At 40.8% G+C, this 24051-nt stretch overlaps 1 protein-coding gene across 7 annotated transcripts in view; it reads right to left on the minus strand.

Annotated features, from left to right (window-relative positions):
* The window catches only part of PRKCD (protein kinase C delta), a 408906-nt gene that overhangs the window by 66366 nt on the left and 318489 nt on the right, over window positions 1–24051 (minus strand). For all 7 annotated transcript variants that reach the window (XM_078661638.1, XM_078661637.1, XM_078661636.1 and 4 more), the window contains 4 exons: window positions 23205–23236; window positions 21811–21896; window positions 20234–20363; window positions 18022–18122 (listed from right to left, as the gene is read on the minus strand). In XM_078661638.1, coding sequence (XP_078517764.1) covers window positions 18022–18122; window positions 20234–20363; window positions 21811–21896; window positions 23205–23236 — 349 coding nt within the window. The remainder of the gene's footprint in view (window positions 1–18021; window positions 18123–20233; window positions 20364–21810; window positions 21897–23204; window positions 23237–24051) is intronic.

A 24051-nucleotide genomic window follows, 5' to 3' on the forward strand; every position in this document is an offset into this window, starting at 1 on the left:
CTATAATTTGTACCCAATTCATACATACATAGGTGTCTTTCATGCAGATTATTCCATGTGTACATTTTCCAAGACAAAGTGCACTATACCCAGTAAATGAAAAAATACCATTGCAAGTTGCTGCTCAGTTTTTGGATCTGGGTTCTTCGGGTTCTTGGTGAAACTACAAGTCCCATATATCCCCACAACCAGGAAGGTCTAACGGATGTAACGGTATATTGCTTTCCAAGAGCTGTCAAAATTAGAGAAAGTTATAGGTGAAAACGTTGAGACAAAAGGCCGTTGTTTTCAACAAATTTTCAAATATTCCAATATCTAACTGTTAGTTTCTATAACGAACCCTTCATGGATTTAGACAAATGACCCCTTTCTGAATTCAGAATTTTGTCTATTTTTCGGAAATGTAAAGCTTTCCAGGATCCATTATTGCTTTCAAACTCATTTCTACCATTAACTGGAAGGAGGTGGAAAGCTCTAAAAATAGCAAAAATAGGCTATGTCCCAGAAAAATGCCAAAACTGAGTGAAAAATTTCGGTTCTCTGACAAAACACTGTCATTCCCTAAAAGCTGAGAAAATGGAGAATTCAGCCCCACAAACCCTTTTTTGATACCATATTCAGGGAAAAAGCCAGAGGCTTTCATTTGCAGCCCGTTTTTCCCATTTTTCTGAAAAAAACAAAAAAAACACTATATTTTGGTTAATTTCTGGGACCCCTCCAAGGGAATCCACAAACCCTGGGCGCCTTTAGAATCCCCATGATGTTGGAAGAAAAGGACGCAAATTTGGCGCGGATCCCTTATGTGGTCAAAAAGTTACAAGGGCCTAAGCGCGCACTACCCCAAAACACCAAAAAAAGCCTTAGCACAGGAGGGGGAAAAGGCCTAGCAGCGAAGGGGTTAAAAGAACAGTAAGTATAAGGGAAGGAAACAGACAGTTATGTTAAAAGAAACACCGCTATAGGGAATAAACTAGGGATACTGTTACCCGCAATCCTCTGCTGATGATGTCACTGAGCATGTCATGAATGATGTAATATGTGACATCATCAGCAGTGGATTACGGGTAATAGTATCTCTAGTTTACTCCCCTATAGCTGTCTTTCTTTTAACATAACTGTCTGTTTCCTTCCCTTATACTTACTGTTCTTTTTTAAAAAAAAAAAATTTTGGTTCGCTTCCGGTTCGCGTACCGGGGAGCGAACTGGGAAGCGAACTAAGAGAAATAGAGGTTGGCACAGTTCCAAATATTGTACCAATTTTTTAATAACGGGGAGGTAGTTCTGAAAAGAACTTTTTTTTTATTGTTTTTGTTGTTTTATATTTTTTTTATTATTTTTCTGAACATTTTTTAACTTTTTTTGAATTTTTCTGAACAGTTTTATATTTTTTTTGGTATTTTTTCGGAGGGGGCAACGAAAACGATTCATTGTAAAGGGCTCAACAGGAGCAACAAAACAAAAAAAAAGAATTTATTATTTGGGGCGTTTCGTACAAACTTGCATATGATAGTCAATAGCTCTGTTGATCAGAGTGATGCTACTTTCTCCGTAGCAAATGAATCCACTGCAATGTACGCAGACTTGTTTTACTTCACGAAATCTCGTTTGTATATTTGGCACCATCTCCCTGCCCTCTGGTCCCGTTACTTCCGGTACAACAGATCTTCTGGCCATAATAGGGAGATTATCTAGGTCGTTACGAAACTGTGCAGCACTGTAGTTGTTAGGATGCCACCTAGTCATATGGCGATGCATTGTGTAGTTTCCGAAACTGTATTTTTTGTCGGTCCCTCTGGACAGTCTATCTTGACATATAAGGCAAGTTACGTATCTTGCATTTACTTTTTTCTGACCTTTGGGAATTTAAAAAAATTGCCAAATGAAGTTTTCTTTCCGGTGAGACGTCCTGGGCTCCTCAGGCAAAAAGTGCCTCTCTTCGTGCTCGTCGTCCTGTTCCTCTTCTTCCTCTTCTTGCTGAATTATAACTTCAGCAGGTGGTCCACTCTTCCTTGGATGTGGTGGAGGTGGTGGGGAAGCACCAGCTGAAGCTACTAAAGAAGCCATTGCTCACTGGTAACAAAGGGTCTTTCTCTCACGATGATGAAAGTCAGAGTGAGGAAAGAAGGAGGGATTTTTATCATTTGGGGAAAACAATAGTTCTCAACCAATGAAGTGTTCATTTTATATTATATGACCTAGTCTTACATCATTAGGAAACCAAAAGTGAAATGAACCAATGAAAAGTGTTATTACCAAGTCACATGACCTGCTGTGTTTACGTTACGCGCTTTGCAGGGCCTCCCGGTTTGCTTCCAGAAACCTGTGCTTTGCGACTCGGTAAGCGTACCAGTTCGCTAACGTAGCACGTCATATGACGTATCACGCGACAACGCGAAACGTCATGCGGACGGGAGGCGTGACGATGTTGTTTTCTAACGCGGCAGTTGCGGTAAAGAAACGTTTACCGGCTCGCGGTCTATTTCGCGGCATCAAGGTCAGCTAACGGGAAGCTTCCCGATTCGCGAAGCGGGAACGAAGAAAAAAAAATATTTAAAAAAAAAGTTATTAATAAACATATAAAATATATTTTTGGATTTAAAGAAGAATACATTTTACAGCTACAGATATTAGCTGTTAAAAAACCAATGAAATTCACTGAAAAAACCATAGGTTATAGACCATATATAGTTAGGAATTAGCATTTACAAAACCTTGAAAATTCACTGAAAAAACCATAGGTTATAGACCATATATAGTTAGGAATTAGCATTTAAAAAACCTTATTTTACTCACACAAAACCATTGAAATTCCATATATAGTTAGTTGTACTAACTATATATCGCGCACCCACAATCCACTGCTGATCATGTCACATATTACATCATTCATGACATCTCAAATGACATCACTGATGACATCACTGATGACATCACTGATGACATCTCAAATGACATCACTGATGACATCACTGATGACATCACTGATGACATCTCATTTGACATTACTGATCACATCACTGATGACATCATTCATGTGATAATACGATGAACCTCTTCAGACTCTAATATAACCTTAGATACACTCAGTGTAAACACAGACTCACAGATTGTCATTCATCCATGAAGTTACACACACACACCTAGTCAGTCATGCAAACAATCAATCACACCTCCATTTTCCCAACTATACAGTTATACACACCTTACTTATTCAAACATATACTAAAACATATTTACTCTCTTATACAATCCTGGATACAAGTTCACAATGATGCATACAGCCACTCACACATTCACTGGCTCTTATGCACAGTTATTTATATATGTCAAGTCTCACATGTACTGTGTTTTACATATGTACTTACTTTGACATGTAGCACTGAGATATCCATTCACTCACCAATACACTGATGCACACAGTCAACCGCCCATACAGCTGTTTCCACATGCACTTTTGAACCCATACATCTAGTGAATCAACTGCTCACACATCTATGCACAGAGTCATACACCTCCCAGCCACCCACACACACACTCAGTCTCCCATACAAATACTTGGGCAACCAATCAATAACCCATATAGTTACTCATATAGCTACTGAACAACACATGCAGCAGTTTTCAGAACAACAGACATAATGATGCACAAATTAAGACAGTTTAGTCACTAACCCATGCACTCAGTGAGACACATTTAATCACTCACTCATACAGTCAGTCATGCACCTACTAAATCCTTCATCCAGACACTTATACATCCACTCAAGACATATTTTAACTTTACAGAAAAATATAGTCACTGGATGTTGTCATCAGTGATGTCATCAGTGATGTCATTTGAGATGTCATCAGTGATGTCATCAGTGATGTCACTGACCATGTCATGAATGATGTAATATGTGACATGATCAGCAGTGGATTGCGGGTGCGCGATATATAGTTAGTACAACTAACTATATATGGAATTTCAATGGTTTTGTGTGAGTAAAATAAGGTTTTTTAAATGCTAATTCCTAACTATATATGGTCTATAACCTATGGTTTTTTCAGTGAATATATATATATATATATATATATATATATATATATATATATATATATATATATATATATATATATATATATATATATATATATATAATACATATTTGTACAAAAATGCCAAACAAGAGTATACAGGTGATAAGGACTTTATGTACTTTCAGACAAAGCCTGAGGTCTTCTGGTTATTTTTTTCCATTAGAGTATGTTAAAAGCTCTACAATGAGCCTGCAAATCAGTAAAACACCAAGCCTACATAAAATAGCTACTGACTTATTTAGATCTGATCTGAGAGTGCGCAGCCCATATAGCCTTGTTATTTCGTAAGCAACTGCTATTGGTGCTTCTCTTTCTCACACATCGTTGGTTGAGATAAATATTTCAACCTACAAAAAGCATGTGCTGTGATCCGGGTAATTATTGCCCAATAAGTCAAATTGATAACATTCAGAAAAAAATTGAATGATTATGGATACATTTAAGATGTAGCTTAATGGATAGAGTGGTGTAAGTTGCTATTTTGAACCACACAGAATGTTCCATTGGGTCTTCCATCTATTAAACTCCACCCCTGAAGGGCTGACATTTATCATACGCACAAGGCCCCATGATCTGAAAGTTCCCGATGGATGTCAACTGGCAAAGGACAACCTTAAAGACATCTGCTCATGTTCACTGAGACATTATGAAATTGGGGGGAGGGAGCAAAGCAACTCCCCCTCTCAGCCCTTATTGATGACATGAGCCTATTCTGGTGTGCATATCCATAAAATTCCTTGTGGAACCAAAGCCAGCATAGGTGGCACCTGCATGAACAGGTCAGGGCATGGTATGATGAACAGGATCACAATTAGTAAAGATGAGTGATTTGTAACAAGGTGGCAATGATTGGTGCAGTAGAGAAGCAAAAGTTTCTGAAAATGGTCATGTCTGATGAGGACCAATGCAAAGATTAAATATACACTGGAGTGAAATCAGAAGAGGGCGCAGATTTCAGGTTCATTGAGAAGACAGTAGGGGCCACCTGCAGCTGAGGTAAATACTATTTAATTGATATGATAGTTCAAGCACAGAACACATGAAGAAAATGGCCAAGAGTAAAGGAAACAGGACTGGCACAAGGATGGTTTTACCAACTGCATTGAGCTTGGCATTTCAGCTTAGCAATTCCAGCTGTTTACAGGGAACACTTTTTTCCTACCCTGCAATGGACTCTTGCAACACAGGGTTCCTCTAAGACTTTACTTTGTAGTGTGTTTAATCTGGTTAATTACAGATACACATGACTAACCAGTGCATTTTAAATGCATTTCTAATTATATGTTCACCTAAATTACAATGCACTGCTAGATGTATGTTATGTTATTGTCCTGCAGGTGTGCCCTCCCAGATGAAAAAAGAGTTCTATGTGAGCTGGGGTTTACACTTTATAATTTATTCATCACCTTCCAATCCCACTTCTCTCCTACTTGCTTCCATTCCTCGCTGCTGCACCTTTTTAGCATATTACCTCACTTCTCCTTTAAAGCTGTAGTGGACACTTGCAGTGCTGTATCAAGAATACATCATTATCTTTCTGAAACCATTCTGCAATCCTTTTTGTACAAATTTGCATCAATTCGTAAAAATGTAGTTCAATGCAATTCAATTACTTTTTCACTCTTTGCTAACTCTTAATGGTTAGTTTACAGACAATATGAGAACCGTTTATTCAAGTTAAAGTATTACATGCAAGTTAAGGCAAACACGTGCAGCTGTTTTTTAAGAAAACGTTTAGCGTCCCGAATTGTTAGTTCATGGTGGTTACAAATGAAAGAGGACACATTGTGATTTTGTGTGAATAGCTGTAAAAAAGTGATGCCCCATATAGAAGGGGTCCTATATTATGAGTTGTGAATTTCAATCCAAATAATGATTAGAATGTAGCAATATGGTTATTTGACAAGTTTTTTCTTGAAACACTGAACAGCCTGGGCAAATTTTTATATATTGTTTGGGTTATTTTGTATTGTATCAAGAACCACAAATTAGACGTAATCAGCTATCAATCTATACGATTCATTTTTACATTTAGTGATAAAAACGAGGAAACATTCTTTGTTATGATTCCTATATATGATTTGCACATTAAAGAACAAGTTACTTACCTTCGGTAATGATATATCTGTAAGAGACATATATTAGTTATAGATTCCTTACCTTAGAATTACCCCCTGGCATCAGACTGAATCCAGAGAAATGTTTTCGGCGCAGTAACCCTCTGCATTGGTAGGTGGCGTCGGTCGACACCGCGTTCGTCGTCGGCATCCTGATCGCCGGGATGACACCGCAGTATCTTCTGACGTCAGTTCTATACACGACATTCCACCTCAGAAGTGCAGAGCCATGCAAGACACTGACCACTGGTGCACAAAACTAGGGCCCTGAAAGGGGGTTCCTTACACTAGAAGTCAGTTCGCAGAACGGGGAAGATGGGTGGGGCGGTAAGGAATCTATAACTAATATATGTCTCTTACAGATATATCGTTACTGAAGTTAAGTAACTTGTTCATCTGAAAGAGACTATTAGTTACAGATTCCTTATCTTAGAATAGATACCCCAGCAATAACAACCCCAGAGGTGGGTCTGCGAACCAAGTTCACACACCAGAAAGTCCTGGAGAACAGAGTGGCCAAACAAGCCGTCTCGCCGGACTTGAGTATCCAGGCAATAATGTTTAGTGAACATGTGCAAAGATGCCCACGTGGCCGCCTGGCAGATGTCACTAAGGGGGACTCCGCGTCCCAAAGCAGTAGTGGCTACCGTCGCCCTGGTGGAATGGGCACGCAGGCCTACTGGAGGTTCCCTTTTCACCAAGGAATAACAAATTTGAATGCAAAGAACGACCCACCGAGAGAAGGACCGTTTTTGCACGGCCCAACCTTTCTTGGCACCCTCATAGCCAACAAAGAGTTGATCATCCACCCAGAACTGTTTTGTGCGATCTAGATAAAAAGATAGCGCATGCTTTGGATCCAGACGGTGGAGTCTCTTTCTCCTTGGAAGGATGTGGGGGCGGGAAGAAGGTGGGCAAAGTGATGGTCTGCCCTATGTGAAAAGAGGTAACCACTTTGTGAAGAAAAGAAGGCTGAGTTCGAAGGACAACCTTGTCCAGATGAACAGCAAGGAAAGGAGGCTTAGAAGTAAGAGCCTGAAGCTCACTCGCCCTGCGAGCAGAGGTGATGGCAACTAGAAAAGCAGTCTTGAGAGTCAAGAGTCTGAGAGGACAAATATGTAACGGCTCGAAAGGAGCACACATAAGGTACGTTAGAACCAGATTTAAGTCCCACTGGGGCATTACAAAAGGAGTAGGAGGAAAGAGGTGAGTAATGCCCTTAAGAAATCTATTTACAATAGGGGACTTGAAAAGAGAAGGCTGATCAGGAAGCCGAAGAAAGGCTGAAATGGCTGTTAGATAGCCCTTAAGGGTGCCACGAGCAGAGCCCTGCTGGGCCAAAGAAAGAATGAAGAGGAGAACTTCTGAAAGAGGGGCAGAAAGGGAATCCACAGCCTTTGCTGTGCACCATGCCACATATTTGTTCCATCTACAGGTGTATACCATTTTAGTGAAAGGACGCCTGGCTGCCAAGATTACATTACAGACTTCGGGAAGAAGGTCGAAGGCTGTCAACTGTTGCCGCTCAATCTCCACGCAAGGAGGTGGAGGCTGTGCAGGTTCGGGTGGAGGACTGTCCCCTGCTCCTGTGACAGAAGATCCTCCCGAAGAGGCAGTATGATCGGAGGATTGATGGCCATGTTCAAGAGCTCAGGATACCAGACTCTTCATGCCTAATCCGGAGCCACAAGAATGACTTGTGTTCGGTCAAGCTTGATCTTCAGCACTCTGGGCAGAAGTGGTATAGGCAGAAAGGCGTATAGAAGACCGCAATTCTACTCGCGACGAAAAGCGTCGCCTTGGAAATTTCAACACCAGGAACTGCTGACATTGCGCTTTTTCTTCGGTGGCAAACAGATCTAACCAAGGCTGTAGTATCTTTGTAATATATTTCAGACAAAGATAAAGTAAATATAACTTCTTTATTCCAGCATACAGGAAACAGGTGTGTCTCTTCCAGGAGCAATAACAGCACTGACTGGAATACTTACATCACCTGGTAACATTACAATACATTCCAACACTGTGGTAACTTACACTACATTCTAATACCTTAATGGATTCTAATAATGAATACATATACAATACATCCCCCTCTTTAGAAAGTAATAAACAGAAAAAAAACAATAAAATCAATTTGCAAAACTTACCACCACTATATCCTGTAAAGAGAAACAAAATAATAATAATAAAAAAAATGGATGAACAATTCAAAATGTATCATTTAATTATTATCCAACAACAAAGTCCTTCAACCAAGTAGCCAAGTAGGTAGATTCTTTTTCCTTCCGCTTCTCTTATCAACAATTTTAGGTCTTTCATTTCTAAAATCATGTACTACTGTGGGCGTAAAATTCTGGTAATTAGATCCGCCAATATCAGTAGACCAAAGGGGATCAGTGAACGACTTACTATTACTTTTTATCTTCAATTGACTGTTTTTACATAAAACAACTCTTTTCAAGTTCCATACCTTGCCATTACCTAAGCGAACATAATTTTTGTAGACTTCAATAACTATTTCTGGTTCATAAAATTTACTAATACCTTTTTTTTACCATTATTGGTTTTTTGATTCTTACCCAGTCACCAACTTTCACATGGATGAACTTTACATTATTGCGTGAATCATTATATTCCTTACTCCTTTTCTGATTCTCTACAAGTTTTTTCTTTACCTCTTCAGGAGACCATTCAAAAACAGTACTATCATTCAGCCACTTTGGATTAACTTTACATCTGGGGGATCTACCTCTCATCATTATAAAAGGTGACAAACCATCAATGTCATTTTTTGTTATTTTTTTACGCCCATACAGCTTCCTTTACAGCTAATTTCCAATCAGTTCCTTCTGTGATAGCACCCTGAATTGCACCCTTCAACACTGTTGAATATCTCATCAGTGCCGCTCCCACTTGGATTATAAAGTGCAGTGGTTTTATGCTTTAATCCAATTCGAGAAAAATACGTTTAAGCTGAAGAAGAAGTGAACTGTCCTCCATTATCACTTAATAAAGTGATCGGAATCCCTTCAGATAAAAATAGATCGTCTAACAATTCTAAAACAGTGTCTGTGTCGGTTTTACTTACAATATTAATAAATGGCCATTTGGTAAATAAATCCATTAAAACAATAATGTACTCATGAAATTCACCAACAGGTCCCATAATGTCGATTGCAACACTTTCCCAAGGTTGATTGGGAATATCTACCGTAGACATGGAAGGTCTTACAGTGTGGAAGGTTTTATCAGAAGAGGAACATACAGTACAGTTGTCTACAAATGTGTCAACTGCTTTATCTATAGAAGGCCACCAACCTTAATCTTTGACTATATTCTTTGTCCTTACCATTTCAAAGTGTCCTTCATGGCATAAACTTAAAATCCAATTTCTCATGCCTTCAGATGGAATAACTTTGCAACCTCTATAAACCATGCCATCATCAATTGAAAGTTCAGTTCTAACTTCCCAAAATGCTTTAATTTCTTTTGTTAGAAATTCTTTTCTAGGTCAACCTTCTGACATGTATTTAATAACACCCAGTAGTACTTTGTCTTGAGAATGTTTCTCAATCCAATCCTTACATTCGATGGCCGAAGGGCCAGAATCGTGTACCAGGGTAATTTTATAATCACTCCATGGATCATCTTCACACAATTCTAATGAATCAGGTAACCTTGATAAACAGTCAGCAATTAAATTCTCTCTGCCAGGAACATATATAATCTTTCATTCTCATTGACATTCTATCTAGCCTAGCAGATGAAGACGATATTCCTTCTGTGGATAGTAATTTGATTAGTGGTTTATGATCACTACGAATAGTTACTGGTTTACCCCAAATAAATGCTCTGAAGTGGTCAAGTGCCCACGCACAAGCTAATGCCTCTCGCTCAATTAGGGGATATTTTTCCTCAGTAGGCTAAATGGATCTAGAAGCAAATAAAATGATACTTTCACTTCCTTGGGAATCTATTTGTGAAATAACTGCTCCTAGTCCTTTATTGCTTGCATCAACTGTGATTTAACTGTCTGAGTTAGGGTCAAAACTTGTTAAATGTGGTACTTTCTCCAAATATTCTTTAGTATATTGGAATTCTTCCTCACATAGATAATCCCAGCAAAATTTGACATGTTTTTTGAGAAGCTGTCTTCTGTTTAAAACTTTTCCAGCAAAATTAGGAATACAATTTGCCCAAAATTCTGCCATTCCTAGGAAGGATTTTACCTCATCCTTACTAGTGGGTGACGGAACACGTGAAATAGCTTCAATTAAGGCTGGTTTAGGTTTAACACCTTCTTCACTAATTATGTGACCTAAATACTGTACATTCCTTTCTGCAAATTTACATTTGCTCATTTCAACAGTAAGACCTTTTCCATTTAAAATCTCAAATTACATTGTGTAATCTCTCATCATGTTGACATTTGTTATCACCAAAAACTAATACGTTATCCTGGAAGAAAAATACACCATTCTCTTTGCCTAATAAGTTATGCATAAGTCTTTGAAAAACGGTGGCAGCCGAAGCTAGGCCAAATGGCATGCGTTTGTATTGGAAACACCCAAAGGTGATTTTCCTAGACTTTTCTGATAGTAAAATCGCGTGATATGCATTTGAGAGATTAATGGTTGAAAACGATGAAGCTCCTTTAAGAGAAGAAACCATTTCTGTTATTTTTGGCAGAGGAAAACGATCCATCAACATATAATTATTAATATAGCACAAGTCAAAACAAACGGATTTTCCCATTGCTCCGTTGGGCTACAACTGGAGAAATCCTTTCCGAGCTCTCTACAGGTTCAATTACATCCATGTTTTTTAGCCTTTCAAGTTCTTTTGAAACTTCATCTCGAATAATAATGGGAATCATTCTCATCTTATGTACTTTAGGGTTAGTGCCTTGTTTAAGGACAATATCATGTTCAAAACCTTCCAAGGTACCTAATTGTTCTTTAAAAACATTTGAGAATTTCTTTTTCAATTCTTTCCCAATTGAAGTGCCTTCATCCATGACTAATACTTTTTCTACACTATTTGGGTCTAAAATAATATGTAGGTTCCCGTCATGCCAACCTAAAACCGACGGTCCATTCTTTGCAATGTACAATTTTCCCCTTGTGTGTCTGCCTTTAAATGCAAAAGACAACCATCTGTAACCAATGATGTATATTTTTTCGCCAGTAAAGCTTTCAGGATTGATATCAGAAGGTGATAAGTGTTCTCCGATTTTCTCTTTGAATTTTTCTCTCCATACTTCTTCATTTACGATCGTAAAAGGTGAACCTGAATCTGCATACATTTTTATACTAACGCCATCAATAGAAAAATTGCATTCAGGTTTCTCTTTAGTGTTTTTATCATCAATATTTAGCACCAATCTTTTTTTTTCCAGAGAGGTTTAAAACACTTCTATGTTTGTTGTTATTCTCTTCTTCTTCACTACTGCTAGAACTTTGAATGTGGTGGACACATTTTACTTTGTAATTATTTTTACGACAAACTTTTGAATAATATCCAACCACACCACAGTTCATGCATGTTTGTCTGATGCCTAGACATGACTTACTATATGATAAATGTTCTTTACTACCACATTGATAGCATTTCCAATCTGATTTATTCGCTTTCCAATCAGAGTTACTTGTTTTCCCCTTCTGCTCATATTTCATTTTATGGTCAATTCTGTGTTCATTGACTTTGCATACACGAGTCATCCTTATCTGGTTGTTGCAATTCATTTGCACATCTTCCTGACATTTCAGCTTTCCGTACAATATTAACAACTACTTCTAGGGGTGAATCTACATTGATCCACAAGCGATCTGGAATAGTATTATTATTACTATGCATCACTAGTTGATCTCTTATAAATTCATCGTGGTTTGTTCCAAATTTGCAATCTATGGAAAGCTTTTTAAGTTCAGCAACATAGTCATCTACTGCCTCGCCTTTGAGTTGTTTACGTTGGAAAAATGTAGATCTAGTGATGCCAATGCAAACCTTAGGTGTGAAATATTTGTCAAGGTCTTGTAGAGCAACTAAAAATGCGTTTGCATCACCACTTACAGTACTTTTAGGCATCCTGTTGAAAGTTTTTAATCCTATTGGACCTAACGATAATAAGACTATCCTCTTCTTCAGCAGACATTTTTTTATTTTCATCTATTGCAGCAATGTAATTTTCAAAGTATTCCTTCCATTCAGACCATTGCATTGTGGGTTCCCGACCAGTTACCCAGAAACTGTGTGGAGGGTTAATAGAAAAATTCTGTTGAGCCACTGTAAGTTATAACTTCTTATAATATATGTATGAAAATAACAGCTCCACTTTAAATTGTTATTGCACTTTTTTTAAAAATGTCACTCAATTCTTCTAAAACTTTATATTAAATTCCCACCTGTTTCCTGTGCTTTAAATGAATTTAGAGAAAAATGTGCGTTGATTCCGTGTGTAAAAACACCAGTGTACTTTTTCAGCGTCTAAAATACGCTCCGTGAAATTACCTTAAAAATCAAAATGGTTTCTTTAAGGTCACGTTGCGTGACCTTTACGCCCTTTACGTTGCATGCGCACGTAACTAGAACACTCCAGTGTTCATTGCACGATCACAGTGACTCGCGTCAATGCATGCCGGCATTCCAATGCAAGGCGTGCGTGTGAGTCGTCAGAATCCAGCACTGTGTTGAAAGATACCAGATCATGCCAACTCCCAACGGTACTCTAAAACACAGCGGATGAAAATCCCACGCTGTATAAGGTAAAAATTGGCTTCTTTCAGGAAGGTTTTACCTTGGTAGGGATTCTTCTTTTCCAACATTCAAAAAGCTTTCCACTCCAATTGAGAGAAAGAAAATTCTGTGAATTGAAAATTATCCTTAAAAATTCTGCTTTCAGGAATCCACGTCTGTAGATAAGGTTCATTCCTCCAGCTCGTCGCCACAAATTGTAGTATCTTTGTAATATATTCCAGACAAAGATAAAGTAAATATAACTTCTTTATTCCAGCATACAGGAAACAGGTGTGTCTTTTCAAGAAGCAATAACAGCACTGACTGGAATACTTACATCACCTGGCAAAATTACAATACATTCCATCACTGTGGTAACTTACACTACATTCTAATACCTCAATGGATTCAAATAAGGAATGCTGATACAACAAAGGCTGTCCCCACTGCTGACAGAGACCTTGCAGCACCTCCGAGTGAAGACACCATTCGTGATCCATCAAGCACCAGCAGCTGAGTTAGTCCGCCCTTGCTTTCGGTTTACCTGGCAAGTGTTAAACCACCTTGGACATGCCCTGATGTTCCAGCCATGCCCAGAGGCAAATGGCCTCCTGACATACGGTCCTCAACCCCACCTGCCCTGTTTGTTGCAATACCACATGGCGGTGGTGTTGTCCGTGAACACCTGCACTACTCTTCCCTTAACAGAAAGAAGGCATGCTTTCAGTGCAAGACGAATTGCCCGGAGCTCCATGATGTTGATGTGGAGCCCAGACACCGCCAGAAACCAGAGGCCTCTGATCTCTGCCTCTCCCATGTGGCTGCCCCATCCCAGAAGGGGCGAATCTGTCACCACTGTGAAGTCTGGTTGGGGAAGGGAGATGGAAGTGCCGTTGATCCAATCCTGGTTTGTTACCCACCACTGCAATTGATGTGCAGTGCCCTCCGAGATCTGGACTACATCGAAAAGATTGCGCCCACTGCAACTTCATGTCCCACTGCAGAGCCCACATGTGCCACCTGGCATGGTCCACCAGCAGAATGCAGGAGGCCATGAGGCCCAGCAGCCTCAGGCTTATTCTTACTGAAATCCGGGATAAAGGTTGAAACATCGGTATCATTGCCCAAATATCCCAGACTCGCTGCTCGGGAGGATAAGCCTGAAACTGCGCTGTATCCAGAACTGCTCCGATGAAAATAAGTTTCTGAGAGGGAATCAAGTGTGACTTCGGCACGTTGATAGTGAACCCCAGCGAATGCAGGAGGTCCACCATAGTCTGGAGGTGGGAGATGACAGCCTGGGGCGAGCCCACCTTCAACAATCAGTCGTCGCGATAGGGGAAGAATGGAACCCCTGATCTGCGCAGATGAGTTGCAACCACCACCATCACTTTCATGAACACCAGAGGAAAACTGAATATGCTCGTGGCATACCATGAACCATAGGTAACGCCGGTGGGCAGGCAGGACGGGGATGTGAAAATAGGCATCCTGCAAGTCCAATGCTACCATCCAGTCTCCAGGGTCGAGGGAAGACAGGAACTGAGCTAATGTCAACATTTTGAACTTCTACTTCCAGAGGAAGCGGTTGATGTCCCTGAGATCCAAGATAGGACACAGGCCTTTGTCCTTCTTGGGCACCAGGAAGTAGTTGGAATAGCAACCACGACTTTCTCCTGGGATGGGGACTCACTCGATGGCTCCCTTGGCCAAGAGAGCCATTACTTCCTGATGGAGAAGGGCCAAGTGATCCTCCAACATGCGATGGAGTGTAGGTGGCATGGAGAGAGGGGTAGTCTCGAAGGGAAGGGAGTAGCCCCTTCAGACTATCTGCAAAACCCACCTGTCCACCGTGATGTTGTGCCAGTGGGGGAGGTGATGGTGGATCCTGCCGCCCACTGGCAACTGGTGTCCCTGAAGGGTCAGACTAGGAAGGCTTAGAGGCTGCTGCAGAGGGGGCACTGGTGGACTGGCCCACCTGCTGGCCCCCAGACCCACGGCGGTGGGTCCCACATCCCCGGGCTGCATGGAGGCTGGGTAGCTTGCGCCGGCCTGGGGCCCTGAGCAAAACATGGTGAGGATACCCCTTCCGTAGCCATGAAAATGGCGAAAGGCAGACTGTGCAGGGCGAGAGGTGGTAGCGAGGCCCAAGGATCTGGCTGCAGCTCTAAAGTCCTTGAAGCGCTCAAGGGCGCCGTCTGCCTTGTTGCCAAACAGGCGATGGCCATCAAAGGGCATATCCAAAAGGAATGATTGAACATCCCCAGAAAAGCCAGTGGATCTCAGCCAGGCGTAGCGTCGTAGAGCTACTGGCGTAGAAATCTTTCTACCCAGCGAGTCGGCGGTGTCCAGCCCACAGCAGCTGGCAAACTTTGCCGCATCTCTCCCCTCCGCAACCGCACGGGAATGTGTTCCCCGGGCCTAAACCAAGCACTGCGGCAGCACCTGAGCAAACGTAACGGCCCAAGAGACATGCGGTGTTCACCAACCACAGTCCTAAGCGGCCAAAGAAAGCATCTTCTTCCTAAGATGGTCCAGCTGTTTGGATTCCCTATCTGGGGGAGCAGAAGGGAACGCACCTTTAGATGTTGAGGCTTGGACGGCCAAGCTCTAAGGGGTAGGGTGTTGGGAGATGAAAATGCGTTCGCCCGTGGCCAGGTGGTGGCGTCAGCAATCATCCTATCCACAGGAGCCCCTGTGCTAGGTGAACCAGGTGCCTAGAAGGATGTCCATGAGGGCCTCGTTATATGGCAGCAGGGACTCCGAAAAGGCAGCTGCCGGCTGAAGCAGCACAGTCAGGAGGTTAGTCCTGACTGCCACTGTAGGAAGTTCAAGGTTCAAGGCCTCAGCCGCCCTATGCAACACCACAGTTTAAGAGGCTCCTCCGTGGCCACGATAGGGGGAGAAAGCATGCCAAGTTCTGGGGATGCATCCAGACCACTGGTGTCAACCACTTCCTCTCTCCAGTCCAGCTCATAAAGCTGGTCTGCCAGAGGGTCAATAGACCCCTCCCAGTCCCCCTCACCCTCTTCTGGCTGCCACTCAGGGCGATAGGGAATGCCAGGATAGAACAGTTTTACAAAAGTACCGGTCAGCGCCAGTACCGGCATCGGTCGACGCAGTTCCGGCTCCGTGTCCAAGTCGAAGGGAAGGGCGGGGTCATCGCCGGCTGGGGATACAACAGGCGTAGGAGGGGGCGGAGGTGTCATCAATGGAATCGGTGCTGGAGGAGGTGTTGTAAGGTAGGGATCCAGGCCTGGATCCCTGTGGTGCCGGGCCGAAGCGGCGGCATTGAAGGCCTAAAACCCCAGCTAAGTCGGCGGGCCCGAAGGTGTGCTGGCGGAGTCAGGCTGCTCAAAGGAATGGAGGGCTTTCTAAAGGGTGTCATGTTGGGCAGGGGTCGTTCAGGCTCCCGGGAAGGGAGGGGAACTAAGAACCATCCCAACACGCTCAGCGGGCGGAGCCGAAAGACGACGACCTTCTGTGTCCCGTCGGCCGAAGGACGGGTAGAAGGCAAAGAGCGACGGTGCTCCTTCGCCTTCTTTTGTACTTTTGACTTATCCAAAGACGAAGACTTTGATGAGGAATGATGATGGTGACTCCGCGACCGGTCACACGACCTCCCTCTCGAGCGGCACAAAGCTGACTGCCGGGCCTCGAGAAGCTTTCGGGACTGCTGCCGCAAAGACTTTGGGTTCATGGCCCGACAGTTGGGTCGTGGTCGCGCTCCAGACACCAGAGGCACACGAGGTGTTGGTCTATAACCGATATCAACTTGTGGCAGGAGTCACAAGGTTTGAAGCCAGTCCGACGTTGGAACATCCCTAGGTGCACCAGGAGTCAAAACGACTCGAAAAGAGGTCGAGAAAAGTAAAAAAATAGTTAGTCAAAAAGTGACTAAGGGTGCCGCTCTCCGGATCTGAGCTGGCTGGCGCGGAAAAAGAAAGAACTGACGTCAGTGCGCAGAAGCGGCGTCTAAGCAGATACCTCAGCGTCATCCCGACGATCACGACGCTGACGACGAAAGTTGAGTCGACCGACGCCATCTACCAACAAACAGGGGTACTGCTTCGAAAAATTTCTCAAGATCCAGTCTGACGCCTGGGGGTAATTCTAAGGTAAGGAATCTATAACTAACAGTCTCTTTCAGATATTGCATACAATTGAAAATAATGTTGCATGTTTTTATTCTCGGAAATTAACATCTGATAATAAAAATGGAATATTGTCACGGTCCTTGCTGGAGGTTACATAAAGTGAACTATCCTATTACTGTAAACAATCTTTGAACTGTTGATCACACATTAAGACCTAATTTGCATTTCAGATTCACAAGTGACTTTTCTAAGCTTAACATTTATACAGAAATTATGGACAGTTAACGTTTTTCTTAATACTCTTGAAGACATTTTATTATGGGACTATGGACTGTAGAGCACACCAAACGTATTGGTCCACAATAGACTAATTGGCCCAATTAGCAAGCTAGGGTGCCTGTGATTGGGAAGGGTCAATAATGTGTTATTGATGCCTCCAAAATTGAAAATGAGCAGTAATTTGCAAGAGGCTGCATAAATATCCAATAACAGTAGTTACGGACAATCTCTAAAGGAATCTGATTAATACCCATGCTCTCAAAATCTCAATGCATGTGCTAAGGATAAAGAAAAAAGCTGCAATGAAGTTCAGAAGAAGTCAGACTTTATGTAACTGGTGAACACATCACCAAACATTATTTGCAGCACTTCTTTGCATGTTAATTGTGCAAGGTTCAATGAGATGCGTGTTACACTTCTCCTGAAATTCGATATCAGCACAAGTATTCAACACAGATCAAGGAAAGTGACTACCCTGCTATTCTGCACAGACTATCTGTAGATGGTCAGAATTTCAAAAGGTGATTTTGCCAGTGTTGAATGAATTGTGACAAAGTGGGGAATATGTAGAGTACGGCAAGGCACACTGTGGGAAACATCAACGTTTTTGAGCACATGGAATTCTAGTTACATGAGGAAATTGTAGGAACATGTTGCTTTATGCTGAATAAAATGAATAAAGAATGCTTCGAAATGAGGTTGTCTCTTACCATGCTAACTTGATTTAAAGCTTCAGCTAACAATTTCTGATTGATCCCACATAAATTGGCCACTTTGGTTTGGCACTTGTGGTGCACGTTCATTGCACAGTCTAGAAGGGAGAAAACATTAAAAACAATTATTTTGTTGAATCATATTTACATATGGTAACACAATTTGTGGACATCGATTAGAAAAACCACATCTGAGTCTTTAATTTTTTTATGTACCTTTAAAGTGTTGTTTTTTCCAAATGATGACAAAATACAACCAGTGTCACCTTTGTTGATCAAATCAGTAATGCCTATAAACGCCAACAGGCACTATATTTAATGTAGATAAAACAGGAACAACTTATCGTCCACCCTATATCCTCCATGGCCCATTTGACTCAAAAGTGCCTAAGAATTAACTGCTAATCTCAAGGATAGTCAGATGCTTAATATACACAGTCTCATTTTTTTATGTCACCATTCACTTCCAGGATGATTTTTTTTTTTGCAATGCATGGAATGGTATGCTTGCACATAGAAATACCATTTGTGCCCTCTTAAGAGTAAGAGCCATATGGTCTACAGATAATATATTCCATCGTACAATGGAACCATAACCTGATTCATGTAGGTTTCCAGCCAACCTACTTTTACTCTCATAAATGATTAATATTCATCATTTAATAAGTGCATATGATTTTGAAAATGTTAATACAAAGTAAATCATATTTTGGGAGTGATTGTATTAAAGGAAATCAAACATAAAATCCATTTAAAGTTCACGGATCATTCTCAGACTTCCTACATCCAAAAAGGAATAAAGAAACTAATTTTAATGAAGTGAAACTAACTTTATTTGGTAGTTGTTAAAGTGCTTGTTTAACCGCATTGCTGCGGCGGCTATTCCGCCGCAGCGCTAAGGGGGCGGGGCGGCCGCATGCTGGTGACGGAACCGCTCCGTCACCAGCCGCGGTTGGGCTGTGCTGATGACGGAGCGGTTCCGTCATGGCCCCGCCCGCTCAATAGAACACCCAGCGCAGGCGCAGAATTTGCGCCGCGCAAGCGCGGAATTTGCGCCGCGCAGGCGCGGCGGCCGGGCCATGACGGAACCCCTCCGTCATCAGCACAGCACCACCGCAGCTGATGACGGAGCAGTTCTGTCATCAGCATAGAAAGGGCTAAGGAAAACCAAAAAAATTAAATATAAACAATGGTGGAATGTCTTAAGAAGGTGACGAGGAAGAATTGATAAAGATGAATGAAGTACAACGATTTAAACCCGTATTCGAGCATGCTCATGCAGAAGTTCTTTTCTAAGTGCAATAAAATGGACTGAATAAGCAGGCTGACATTTAAGCAGGACATGGATTGCATATTTACTAAGTATCTTAATCATCTCACAACGATTTCAAGACCTAATTCATCTCTAAAGCAGGGCAGATTTAAAATGAAAAAAATGCTATAGAGGTATTGATCACTGCGAGTAGTTAATACATTTACAAACATTTATGTTTCTTCCCTCTCTGGACTGGACATTACTATATTATCAGATGAAAGCAGTTTCCCAAATGCATATATAATAATGAACATTGTGGCCATTACAGGTAACAGGGCCCCAAAACCTCTCTGCACTAAATTACTTTGAGGCATACACTGTAGTTGTTAGTACTATGTAAAACTCTAAACAAATAAAATGTGGAGAAATATTTTGGGTCTATTGTCTGTAACATAGTTGTATCGCAAGGCAACAATCAATTAGGCTAGAACTGTAACTGTAAACCATCCTGACAAATCATTCAAGGCTCTAGGAAGAATAAGATCATGTCTTTTGGATAGGAGGCAATTAGATTTTATAAAGGTATTTCAATTTCATAATTCAATATGATATCCCTTCTACAAGAGAGACAGAGCCAACAAAATGTAAATTTGCCAAAAGCTATACCATATCTTGCTCTAAAGATTACTCTTTAATTTAGTATAATGGACAACAAATTCTACAGCTGGTCGTGTCACACAAAACTACATTTAGATAATTTATTTAATAGTACTTAGAAGTACGACAACAGCGATTGCATGTAATCTAGATAAGCTTTCCCGAACAAAGGTGAAACGAAGGCAGTACATTTGATTAATACCACATTGAACATTTCCCTTAAACAAAATGACATGTAGAAATCCCTTGTTGCACTCGGACATTTTCAACACAGAGGAAGGAAACAAATAAAAATACCTTCACATTTCAGTCCCTGTTTCACTAGTCCCCACAGCAGGCTGCCACAGTGGTCACAAAAGGTTGGACTTTTATAATTGTAGGCTTTAAATCGATGTGGCATATCAATGTTGAAGCGCTCCTTTTGAAACTGAAATGCATATGAAGATAAAGTAAAATGACAATGGCCTGCATATTTTGGTTTGACTTACAATATTGGTTTATTGTTCACCATAATCAAAAAAGCAAGTTTCTATGAATGCTCACACAGAATCATCCAACAGACAATTAACTGTCCGAGATACCTTACTAGCAGGTTTCTATCAAAAATCCCCAAATCAGGCTTTGCATAAGTGGTTGCTATACATTATAAGAAATTACGTATTAGTGGTGGTCAAGCACTGGGGCAAATCCCAAATAACAATCTCTGCTATTTTCCCGAACTAAATTTAAAGTCTAAAACTGGCCCACAATAAAATCTGTTTCCCATCTCATCACACTTTTGTATTTCCACAAAAATGATTCTGTCTTCAAACGTCAGCAATTTTTTAATATTTAAATCCATACTTTTGGTTTATACTAAACAATATAAACCTTCAGCAGTATCAATAACTGAAAATACCATCACAATGAACTTGCAATATTAATTTGAGACCCATGGTTCAAATTCCCCCAAAAACGATATATTGAAATCGAAAGACCACTGTCCTCAATGATCAAGATTGCACTGGCAACAACCTCACTGGCTCATCATTGTACCTGATGCAAACCTCTTGCTTGTGTTTAAAATATGGATAAGAAAATCAGTGGAAGAGTAATGTTAACAGAATCACTTCTTGATTTTCCACTTGCTACTTGATTAAAATGTCACTCACTAGCATAAACCAATTCACGCCATGGGATTTTGTTGGCTTACACATTAATCTTCCACAATTCTACACTTCCAATTAATCATCTTGTACATTTGTATGCCACCAGCCTCAGTATATCTTCACAGCAAATGTCTCTATATGTTTTACAATGCGTGCCATTGAACAGCCAGCCTTCCATGACCCTTTCCCCTCCAACACCATCTATCAATATGATTTCTTGACTAGACCATGAGATGTTAGAGGTTCCACAAAGCTCCAGTTCACATCTGTGACAGGACTGAAAAACTAGGACAGTTACTTATGCAAGTGCACAACTGATAGCTGCATACAAAAGGCAAGTTCACATGTTTTGGCTTGAAAACTTGAAATATGCTCAAAACCCAGAAAACAAAGCAAGACTATGAAACACAAGACACTGACTTTAGTCCTAGTTTATAGTCCACTACATGTCTGAAACACTAACAAAACCCAACTTAAACCTCTGAAAGCAAACAGTAGTAGGGAACAAAATGACCTTGGTCGTAAATGAAAATTACACTTGGGCATCGGTAACGAGGCTGAGAGGCATGAGATGAAAAGGTGAACATTTAATGCCCATTGGTTTGACAAGTCATTCTACCTTGACAATACAGGGTTTCAACCACTCCAAGGTGAACTACACAACAAACTGTGATGCTAGCATCACAGAGCAATGTCTGGCAAAGAGTACAGAAGTCTTTGACTCACCACTGTATCTCTGCTGTTTGTGGCTGATCCAGTACATCTGCCGATAATCTTATCGATACATTTCTTATGGATAGCAGCATTACATTCTTTAAAGGAAACAAAAGAAATAATGGTCAGAAAATACTCTGCAGAACATTTAGCCTTAAAATATGTACTCTTTAATGGAAGTAGATTTACACCCTATGCTGCAATTTTCAGTAAAATAGGTTTCATAATGAGGAAGATAAAACTTTTTCCCTCCAGTGGCTTCCAATTCCACAAAATCTCTGACTCTGTGAACCTTTCGAGGTCCAGTGAATGGTCAAATTGAGAAGGCATAACCATGTTATAAAACATCATCAACGCCGTTTGTGACGCTTTACTAGCTTCGAAATATAAACTATATAAACAGGCCCAGAGAAACATTTTTCTGTCAAACAACCAGTGGTCATGGAAAGTTGTTTGCTGCACCTGAAGAGGCTTTCCACCCAGAGTAAAATGCCATAGACTGCAGCCGAGAGATTTAACTGGCTCAAAAAAGATCGCGCTAAAAATTGATTTTTATAGCAAACATTTGACTGCTTATCTATTAAGTGAAGCTCGGAGCAGTTACTCGGCTAGTTTCTTTGCTCACAGCCTTTTTTTCAGTTTATGGGGCTGGTAAAAGTTTGAAAATCAACAATACTGAGGAAGTAATGATTTACTTAGATGATAACTTTCACCCCCTTTTCTCTATCAAAAATGCAATTTTATTTCATTTATTTTGGAGAAACAGTAAAGTGGCCCTTCGCATTAGATAGAGCTTACTTCTTCTGTATAAAAGGTGAGGACAACGGAAACTAATAGCTATTCTTCTTGGATAGCAGCAACGTGTTGACTGTTCACCGGTGGTCAAGAGGATTACCAAAAACCTTGTGCTAAAGTAAAGACAGTGTGCAGAGGCTACCCTTCCTTCCCTACATTCTCCACAGCACAAAACTAATCACCGTGCTCAGACCAACACATTATTGACCTTGCCATATTTACAGTGCTATGCAGCCATTTAACGACAGTAATGGTATAGAAACAAAACACATTGCTTGGCCAATCAATCCATTTTTTGAAGGTAGCCCATACTGCACTTCCGGGTTACCTTTAACACAAAATTGCTAAAACTGCAACTACTTTAGCAACTGCTCCAGCAAATATTTCAGCTACCATTTCATGTAACAATATAGATATATATATTACGGCCCGCACTGACTTTTAATGTAGCATTAGAGTAATCATTTGCAAATGTCTATCAAAGATATTTCTTTTCAGATTTCAATGAGAGAATACCGGTTTGTCAAAGATCATCTTTTCCATATGTTGAGAATTTGAGGATACATTTTCTCAATTTAAAAAAAAAAAGTCAAAACACTAGACATACTTACGTCTGCATTTGTACCCTTGCTTGTTAAGTCCCCTAAAATAAAAATAGGGTATAGTTAGAAAAAATGATATCACTTGCTAGCATTATGGTACTTAATTTACGGAGGAAGTATTTTTATGTGCAATTCATCATTTTTAATAAAGACAGAATAAGTGGTTTGTGACATTCAAATTGTTAGACCTGCAAATGACACTTGGGATGAGAAAGTTCCAGGGTAGTCTGACAGTACATTATCTTGCTATTCCTTTCTTCCTTCAACGCATCCTGATTTCAACTAAACGTCTTGCTTGAGGACATTTCCCAAAACATTTGAGGTGCATAAGTCAAGTACACATGTCGAAAGGTTTGCACCTCTGCTCTGAAACAGTCGAACCTCACAAACAGAATGTGCATATTTTTAGAGGGAAAGGGACACTTACTACTGCTGTTTATCTAGCAGGTGGTCCAAATCCACAGTAATGGGTCTATACTGGGAGGAGGAAATAGAGGTTTCCATGCAAGTACCAAAAGAGAAGACACTTTGCCAATATGATTAACATACACAGTGTTATACTGTTCCGGGAATTCAAGTCACTTACAATGACAAAGTTGAGCACCAGGCGAGGGATAACTGGGTTTCTTTACTCTGGGCCGTATACTCATTTATTTAAATAGGAAAGCAGGACGGACCTGTCCTTCCTAAAGCAGTAAGGTGGAAACATCACTAAGTGGAAAACATTCTGTGCTTTCTCTTTCCCAGGTACGTATGAGCTTGTACTTGGATCAGAAATCAGAAGAGGTCGTGCAAATGTCTTTGGCCCCCGCCCACAAAAGCCTCTGGTATGCCGTGACATTGGCACTGCACTTAT

This window comes from Lissotriton helveticus, chromosome 9, assembly GCF_964261635.1.
Source record: "Lissotriton helveticus chromosome 9, aLisHel1.1, whole genome shotgun sequence".
NCBI classification, from domain to species: domain Eukaryota; kingdom Metazoa; phylum Chordata; class Amphibia; order Caudata; family Salamandridae; genus Lissotriton; species Lissotriton helveticus.